The sequence below is a fragment of the Gigantopelta aegis genome, chromosome 4 (genome assembly GCF_016097555.1).
Source record: "Gigantopelta aegis isolate Gae_Host chromosome 4, Gae_host_genome, whole genome shotgun sequence".
Taxonomy (NCBI): domain Eukaryota; kingdom Metazoa; phylum Mollusca; class Gastropoda; order Neomphalida; family Peltospiridae; genus Gigantopelta; species Gigantopelta aegis.
Window position 1 is genome coordinate 61889832 of NC_054702.1, and position 9689 is coordinate 61899520.

The 9689-nt window shown below is 36.3% G+C and overlaps 1 protein-coding gene across 2 annotated transcripts in view; it reads right to left on the reverse strand.

The window, feature by feature from the left end:
* Nucleotides 1-317: 317 nt before the first annotated feature.
* The window catches only part of LOC121372309 (glutamate receptor ionotropic, kainate 2-like), a 22070-nt gene continuing 12698 nt past the window's right edge, over nucleotides 318-9689 (reverse strand). For both annotated transcript variants that reach the window (XM_041498604.1, XM_041498603.1), the window contains exons 6-10: nucleotides 7796-7883; nucleotides 6744-7059; nucleotides 4692-4912; nucleotides 3425-3690; nucleotides 318-1227 (exon numbers count right to left, since the gene is read on the reverse strand). In XM_041498604.1, the coding sequence (XP_041354538.1) occupies nucleotides 999-1227; nucleotides 3425-3690; nucleotides 4692-4912; nucleotides 6744-7059; nucleotides 7796-7883 (1120 nt within the window). In that variant the 3' untranslated portion in view covers nucleotides 318-998. The remainder of the gene's footprint in view (nucleotides 1228-3424; nucleotides 3691-4691; nucleotides 4913-6743; nucleotides 7060-7795; nucleotides 7884-9689) is intronic.

A 9689-nucleotide genomic window follows, 5' to 3' on the forward strand; every position in this document is an offset into this window, starting at 1 on the left:
TAAAAATGGATAATAAATAAAAATTACATTAATTGTTGGAAACCAAATCTAGCTATCGCATCACCTTAACTGAACCATGATGGAGTGAAATCCATGCCAACCCTCTTGGCAATTTTAGGTTTTGATTCCACTGCCATAATTCAATTATTTTTACAAAATATCATTAATAAATGGAGTATGGTGGTTATGAAGATGGATGAATAAAGTATATTTAGGGACAAATCGAATTGGTTTTGTTCAGGTAATACTTTGTTAGGCCATTAAATAGGTCAGTGGTCTGTGACAATATAACGTTAAAAGATAAAGGTAACGCACAATAAAATGAATTCGTGTTTAATGTTACAATCTATATATAATTAGAGAACGAATATAGACATATTTGGTTAAAAACAATTGCATGTATAAAACACACGTATAGATACATTCACATGTTTTTACTGCGCACATAGTACACTGTATGTAATCTTATGTTTTAAAACATGTTTATGAATTATTACGGACTAAAATTGTTTCCTGTTTTAATGACAAATTTATAAATATTACATTGAAGTGGCACATATGTTTTCACACATGTACAGACGTTAATTTTAACTGTTAGTTTTTCAAATGTGTACATATATTACATTTAAGTGGCACTTAGTTGGGGTTTTTCAGATGTGGACACATATTACATTTAAGTGGCACTTAGTTGGGTTTTTTAATGTGTACATATAAATGATATTTAAGTGGCACACTTGTTTTTTTTCAAATGTGTACATATATTACATTTAAGTGGCACCTTGTCTTCCACATATGAATATAGATTTCCACATATGTACAAACGTTACATTTAAGACATACACGTTTTCTTTTTCAAACTTGTATAAACATTACATTTAAACGACGCATAGTCTTCATCAGTGTTGTCAGATGTAAATGTTACAATTATCAAAATAATATCATTATGTACGTTAATACTGGTTTAATGAAAACATCACTTGACGTGTTTCCTGTGCGTTTTAGGTAGAACAGCAGTGACAGTGCGTTTTAATTTTAGCATATATGACTTCCAAAACGAGTATTACAATGGTAAGTAGTGCTCCAATGACCAGGACATAGAATGCAGACTGGATATCAGTTAAGTGGATTGGTTTGGCAAATTTCCTGTTGTCGTTGTTGCACTGATTCCGTGGCCACCATTTTGCCTTCATCATCGCCATTATCCCAGTCTCGTGAAGGCTGATTATCCTACAAACAGAAGATACAGGTTTTATTTACGTCATAAGTGTGTGTGTGTGGGGGGGGGGGGGGGGGGGGGGGGCGTGTTGCAGAACCAACTGGCCTCGGTGGTTACGTGATCGGACATAAGGTTGGTAGGTATTGGGTTCGCAGCCCGGTACCGGCTCCCACTCTGAACGAGTTTTAATGACTCAGTGGGTTGGTGTAAGACCACTACACCCTCTTCTTTCTCACTAACTGCTAAGAACTAACCCACTGTCCTGGACAGACAGCCCAGAAAGCTGCGGTGTGTGTGTCCTGGACAGCGTGCTTGAACCTCAATTGGATATAAGCATGAATATATGAAATGCAGAATCTATATGCCCCCCCCCCCCCCCACACACACACACTTTTCTTGATCCAGTAGCAGAAGCGATGGTTTATATATATAATTTGTGTGTGTGCCCCCATCCCACCCCTATTTGGTACCTTCCTACGTCACTGTTTCGTTTCGTTCAGTTTTTTACTTACTCTAGGTTGTACTGAATTACTAAAAACCTACGAGTGAAGCAGAAAGGTGTTAGTTTTAGACAAAACCGTAATGCGTGATCAGGGCCCAGTTCCAGGAAGCGATATTAGAACTACTATCGTCGTAAATACCTGCCATCAAGACCTTAATTTCCTTTACGATCGCCAGCCCGATCCACGACGCGGTGTAGCTTACTGCCGTCGTAAATTACGGTGAAAATTTACAATTGGTACGAGGCACGTGTAAGCCACTAGTTAGATGATGATTTGATAATTTTCTAAGAAGGATACTAACTTTCTGTGTGAAAAATGGATCTAATATATACCAAATTAAATATGAAACTAGGCGTTCGATGAAAAACAGTCTAGACCATACAACCTTCACACGAAAATACGGAAGATAACTCATGTTTTATGCATTCGGCAATAATTATCGCTTAGCAAATAAACTGGCAGAGTTACTTTATGGATGTCCGATACCAGTGAGTACATCCAAGATGTTCTGGAAAGTCGGTAAACAATATATTATTTAACTAATTCGCACTTCTTCACAAAGAAGATTTTGATGGTTAAAGGGACTGTCCTTGTCAACCAACTTCGACTTTTTAACCATTGTAATTACATATGAAATATATTTTTCTAAATAAAATATTGGTGGTTTTATATTAAATGTATTTCTGATCACCCTAGTGTTTATATTAGGTCAAACTAAATCCAGTTTTGGGCTACTTATAAATATTAGGAAGATGAGAAACACCCTGAATATACAGACACTGGTATTCTAAACAAGAAAATGTATTTAATGTGTAATTCTTTTCGTTACAAAATTGTATTAGTGTATTAAAGTGCTGCAAACTCAGGACAGTCCCTTTAAAAGGGTACTTACGTTTGTGGAACAGTTGTAAAGTTTACGTGTGCTAACCGTAAAGCTCACCGTAAGTCACTACAATTAACCGTAGCTACGATTCTTTTGTGGAATGGGGCCCAGGACCGTATCTCTGCACAATGAAGAGTCGAATGGGTATTTGGCACAATAGTGGTTTATTCTATGAATCTCTATCTTGTGGCTCGTCTGTAGGAGGACAGCCACTCCCGACCCGTTTGCCGCAACAAAGAGACGTAAAAATTAATCATTTCCTGGGGAGATACAGCAAAGGACCCACGGTCTGCATTGAAATACATCCAACATGTACATATGTTTATTTGTTTTTGCAAAAATCAAAATGGTTGTAATTCGTCTGTATGTTTGTTGTTTTGTTTTGGTTTTGGGATTTTTGGGGGGGGTTTTGGTGGGGGGTTGTTGGTTGATTTTTTAGGTTTTTTAGGTGTTTTTTTTTTGGGGGGGGGTGTTTTGTTTTGTTGTTGTTGGGGTTTTTGTGTTTTGTTGGGGGGGGGGATTGGATGGTTTTGGGGGTCGGGTTGGGTGGGGGGGGGGGGGGTGGGTTGCTTTACTTTAGCATTTTAGTACCAAAAACGAAAAGTGTTTATAATACAGTATGAATATCTTGGTTTTGTAAATTTGTTTATAAGTTTATTTAAATAGAATAGGAATTTCCAAATATTTGTGTTAATTTTATAATATTATGAACATGATTAAATATCCACGTTTGTGTGGCAGACTTACTTATTTTTTATTTTTTTGTGGCTTGGAATTTGGATCTAGCAATACTTTTAAAACCAGAAACCAAAATATACTTACTCGTCAGAAAAAAGTTTAGTGTACGGTGAATTTTTCGGCAGACTGATTCCATACAGCAAAGAATAAAATCCTTCACTGAGTAATTTCAGCTGGCAGTTCTGACTGACCCAGAATTCCAGGGTTGGCTTCCCTCCTATAAAACAGTAGTTCCCCTTCAACACCTTAAGTCGATGTTCTTCTGCTTTGGTGCTCAGAGTTGATGGGTCTTCTTTTGGAAATCTTTTAAATCCCTCGGCAACTTTTTTAAAGTTTTCGTCCTTTGATGTCTGGAAATGATGTATTTCAATCAGAATCCTTAATAAAAGGCTTGAATTATTTGATTTATGGCTTATATATATATATATATATATATATATATATATATATATATATATATATATATATATATATATATATATTTTTTCTTCAAAAAATGTAGGGGAACTCTAATAAGAATTTACAACTCCCCAAATTGTATGGTATATTAGCTGTGGGGAATGATTATTTTATAATAGTGAATTCATTGGGCAAACATTACAACCGGTAGTTCAGTATTACAGTAGGTTGTATGACCACCAACGGTCTTGAAGGACGATTTGAGTCAGAAGTGAAATTTGAAAGTTGACGTTTTTTTATCAGTAAATCGCAAATTCAAACACACAAAATGACTAGAAACAAAACAATAACAACTGTATGATCAACAGAATGAAAACGATTGACAGAAATAATATTCCTTGAAATTGTCAAAATCGAGAATGACACCCCACGCACGTGCACGGGGCAACTACGTGATGCACGTGCAAACTATGGAATGTGTTTTGGTGTGTTCATAAACAGACCTGAACGTTCTTTACTAGGATGTATGTCGTCAAAACGTATGTTCGGTCTAATAGTTGATATTAACATTAATATTTCAGGTTCCCCTACTTTTTTTTGAAGTGTAGTACTAAATCAAATAGCATCCGTCAAAGTTCGAGGTGCACCTGACTTTTGATACAGAAGTAAATGAAAAGGAATTGTTGCCGAATATAAGATATTTGGAGCTTCCCAATAAATACCTGCAAATAGGGTGTGGTTTTTTATATGATATACCAGTCATAGCAGAAAATTGGAGGAATTAAAAGAAGAAATAAAATGTGCTCTACCCTACTACCTGTAATACTTCGAGTGGATACTAAATTCAAAATTCCTAACGGTTCAAAGAAGAACTGAATTCCTAACGGTTAAAAAGAAGAACTGTGGTGTGAAAAGCAGCAGTATTTTCACCCAGATTTACAAGTGTTCATACCTCAAAGAATTCGATGTAATTTGAACCTCCGTACGTTCCCCATTTATACTGATCCTGGCTGACCATCTCGGCTATCGTGTCAAATGGAAGTTTCAGTTTTCTGACGGTCAGGAAGGCGATGAGGTTTCCGCTGTAGATCGTGGCCATGATGATCGCGAATATCCACCAGGTCCCAAGAAATAGTCTCCTGGACTGAGAGGCCGCTATTATAGGTCGTCCACCTTAAGGACAGCAAAATATCAATTCTAATACAATCTGCATGTTATAACGCGAAATATGATGGGTTAATCAAGTCAATTTGCAACACTAGAAACAGCAGTAACTTGGAAAAAAAACCTTCACAAGTCCGTGGTAAAAAAAACTGTAATGACCAAACCTATTTTACTCTAACGAAAGTCTAGGGTCTGCGGCTTTAAGTTATATCTTTGTTCAAGAAACCGTACAATTCAATTCAATTCAATTTATTGCAAAATACCAAACGATCCGGTGTCAGCAAACAGAGATAAGAATTGTGTAACATCAATAACAACAAAATTAAATTCGCAATAATATGTAACTAAGACTATATATGATACATGCTATGGTCTTTTGAGAAGAGTTATGATCTGCAAATAAAATCTAGTGTTTTCCCTAAATATTTGGCAAGGCATGGTAGACTAAACACTTTTTAGGTTTTGATTCATTTTGACTATTTTCAGGACACTTTTCTTCTCATTAAAGACAAAACATTAATTAAAATAGAAATAAATGTAATTAATGTCCTTACTTTAATAAATGAATGGTAAAATATATAACAGGGATATCTTATTAATTAATAATACAGTTTTTGAGTGTTTTATAAAGGCAATTTTATAATTATTGAAAAAGGCTTGTTTAATCTCAGGACATAAATGCACTGATTAAGGCAAGATGACACTGGGACATGGTTCCGCACCATGGAAAACACTAAAATCTGAACAAGAGATTATTTCATGCAACCACTGGAGTTACATTTCAAAATATTTTAAGTGGTTCCTAGATTTTAACGTGCTTAGTGTAGTCTCATATATACATGCTCGTAAGATGGAATGAATGAATGAATGTTTAACGACACCCCAGCACGAAAAATACATCGGCTATTGGGTGTCAAACTATGGTAATGCAAATAAATAAATTGATGATCAACATCAATATAAAAATTCAAGGTTTAAACAAAAACAGTGTAAAGAACTGTGCAAAAATACAAATACAAATATCACAGAATTTTACGGACACCGAATTTTACTCTAAACTTCAATTTGTGCTGTATTGGCCATTCTCAAAGAGAATGTTACTCCCCTGCACCACGGTGAGGTTACAGCACGCGCAGGGGCGTAAGATGGATACCGGAGGGACAGGAGCCATTTAGTACACCCAAGTGCGAAATCCTAGTATTAGCACAAAATATCAATGGGTTAGAAGGAAGTGTTCGACTCACTTAGAGTTAGATATTTTTCTTTTAAAAACAGTGAATTGAATGGACCTCAAGTAGGAAGAGCAAAGGTTTTTCCAAGGTTCTCTCTCGGTTCCTACGGGCCTGTCATACCTAGACTAGTAGGTAGCACTATACCAATTAATTTCCGGCTGGGTCGAAGTTCGAGGTGCACCGAACTTTTGATAGAGAAGTTAATACCACAAGTCCTGTGATTGGTTATAAATGTGAGTGTGTTGGTTGTAAAAAAGATTAGTTTCATCTGGGCTAAAAATGTATACAATTTTAATTAATCTAGTACTACTGTGTCAAGTAGCCTTGTGCTTGGAACATGTATGGGGTACATGTAAAAAAAAGTACTAAAATTTTGTGCGAAACTAGGGCTGTTGTAAAAACATTTGGTTATACCGAAAATGAGCCATGAAAGGTACCATTTTCTGCAGTTAATACTTTGAGGTAGGGGTTGTAGTACTGATATTTATGGGTCATAGTTTGGTTGATATATTGCATATAGTGTTTTTAAACACAAACGTTAACATGGTCGCCTATGGGATTTGAATTGGTATAGTCCAACCTAGTATGACCAGTAAAAAAACCTTCACCTTGTTTGAGAAGAGCTCCAAAAAGGTGAAATATAGAAGTGGAGTGGTCGCCCTTGCCAGCTACTCGTCTTTCTCTGTAAAACGGATTCACCCACTCTATAAATTTGATGAACAGGAATGCCAGGATTAGAGAGCTCCAGATGCACACGTGCACTTCCCACCTGTACAGCTGTATGTAGCTCAGGTACGAACTGCTGTCGTCCGCCGCCCGTTTCACGACGACAGTCGCAACGTCGAAGTTGTACGGGTAGGAGAAGTCGACCACCTGCGATCTCAGATGTGTCGTACTAATGTCAGCCATTATCATGTCGGCGTCCTGCAAAACCACACAGAGATGTTTATATCATATAGATAGGATCATAATTATTAAAGGGCCGTTCTAGAATTTATCACATGGGGGGTCAGGGGGCAGTTTTGTTGTACATCCACCACCATCAAAATAAAGATTTGTCAAGAATCCAAGTAAGTGGAGAGGAAAAGGCTATAGCATACCCATCAGGCATAATATAATAATCACAGTGCCTATCCCCATGGGGTCAATTCTGGAACAGTCCTATCCTACAATACCTATGGGCAGTAAAAACAAAATAATCGAAGTTCAGTAATGCAGGATTTATTTTCCAACTACATAAAACGGGCATTTTGTAAAACATACATATATATATATATATATATATATATATATATATATATACATATATATATATATATATATATATATATATATATATTACATCATTACGAAAACAAATTCCACTAGTTTTAAATGTAAGGTATTTTTGTTAATTTAACTTAGTATATCTAGCAAAACGTTATGGGCACAAACTAGCTAATATTAAATTGTAGCTCTGTAGACATTCCTTTCCCATAGGGGTGGGGGTCATTTCTGAAATAGCTTGAGTTATTGTTTTAATAACACAGTGTATAATATGATGGAATCGATTTGCTTACCAGCAGTTAACTCACCTTTCTGACTATCATGCAAACCAATCCATTCCCGTTAACTCATCTTTCTGACTATCATGCCAACCAATCCATTCCAGTCAACTCACCTTTCTGACTATCGTGCCAACCAATCCATTCCAGGTACCGTTTTCAATACTGCCGTATTTTCCATCCGGTGGCTCTATCAGTGTGTATCTGATATTGGTACAGAATGCAAGTCAAACATTGTTTTGTTTTGTTTTTATCTTTCCTTAACCGAAGACTGGTTCGTTCATATATTATAATTATAATAAACCATTTTATTACTAGCACATCGTTAAGGTTAAAATATTGATGGGTTTGTGTCCTATGCCATATAGCCAAAGTTAAATTGTGTTGATTGTGTCGTTAAATAAAACATTTCTTTCTTTCTTTCCATTTCAAACAAAACATGGTCGATATACAAGACGCAGCATGAACTAAACTTGTTTCTTTTTGTAACATTCGCAAGATGTGGGGATAATTTAATTTTTAATTTCATGAACTAAATAATTAGGTTGTAATCATTAAGATAATTAAAAGTTGTAAAGATGCCGATAAGTGCGTACATCCCAATATATTTTCAGAATTAGACTAGCTTGGTGATTATACTTGTGTGAGCAATGATGAATAAGACAATATTATTTGTTTTGAAGCAATTCATATGAAAATAGTTATTCATACTTAGGCGTTTCTTTAAATTTAATATCACACTTTATATATGTAACATTGTTTTGTTTTTGCCGGATTTTCCATGATGCTTATCAGGATTTCTTTGTTGGTAAACTTGATAACTTTTGGTCTTTATATATCGAAACGGGACAGGACGTAGCCCAGTGGTATTGCGATCGCTTGATGCGCGGTCAGTTTTTGATCGATCCCCGTCGGTGGGCTCATTGGGCTATTTCTCGTTCCAGCCAGTGCACCACGACTGGTATATTAAAGATCGTGGTATGTGCTATCCTGTCTGTGGGAAAGTGCATATAAAAGATCCCTTGCTACATTACAAAACAATGTAGTGGGTTTCCTCTGATGACTACATTACCAAATGTTTGACATCAAATAGCCGATGATTAATTAATCAATGTGCTCTGGTGGTGTCGTTAAACAAAACAAACTCTTATATATCGAAACATACCACGATTTGAAATTACTGTAAAAACAGTTTTTTTTTAATTATTATTCTTTGTCGTTGGCTTATAAGTGGCTTAAGAACTAGATTATGTGACTTATTGAATGTATCCTTTCCTAATTGTTTTGACTAGTATAACTTTGTTTTCTTTAAATCTTTTTTTCATTTCATTTCAATTTATTTTTCGTGCTTATATCCAATTAAAAACCAAGCACGCTGTCCTGGGCACACACCTCAGCTATCTGGGCTGTCTGTCCAAGACAGTGGGTTAGTTGTTAGTGGTTAGTGAGAGATAAACCAACTGAGTCGTTAAAACTCGCTCTGGATCGGAGCCGGTACCGGGCTGTGAACCCAATACCTACCAACCTTATGTCCGATAGATTAACCACGACACCACCGAGGCCGGTCCTTTAAATCTAGTTGTATCTTGTACGAACATATATAGTTTATCTCCCTTTGATAATAATACCAGAAATTATCATGGTTAAATAGGAAATGTGAACTAACTACGAAAAGTACTAACGTACATGAAACCGGCCTTGGTGGCGCAGTGGTTAAGCCATCGGACTACAGGATGGTAGGTACAGGGTTCGCATCCCTGTACCGGCTCCAACTCAGAGCGAGTTCTCAATGGCTCAATGGGTAGGTGTAAGACCACTACACCCTCTTCTCTCTTACTAACCACTAACCAAGTAACAACTAACCAACTGTCCTGTAAAGACATCCCAAATAGATGAGGTGTGTGCCCAGGACAGCGTGCTTGAACCTTAATTTGTATAAGCACGATAATAAAATAAAATGAAATGAAATGAAAATCCGTTCCATTAGCAGTATGGTCCATTCTTTATTCA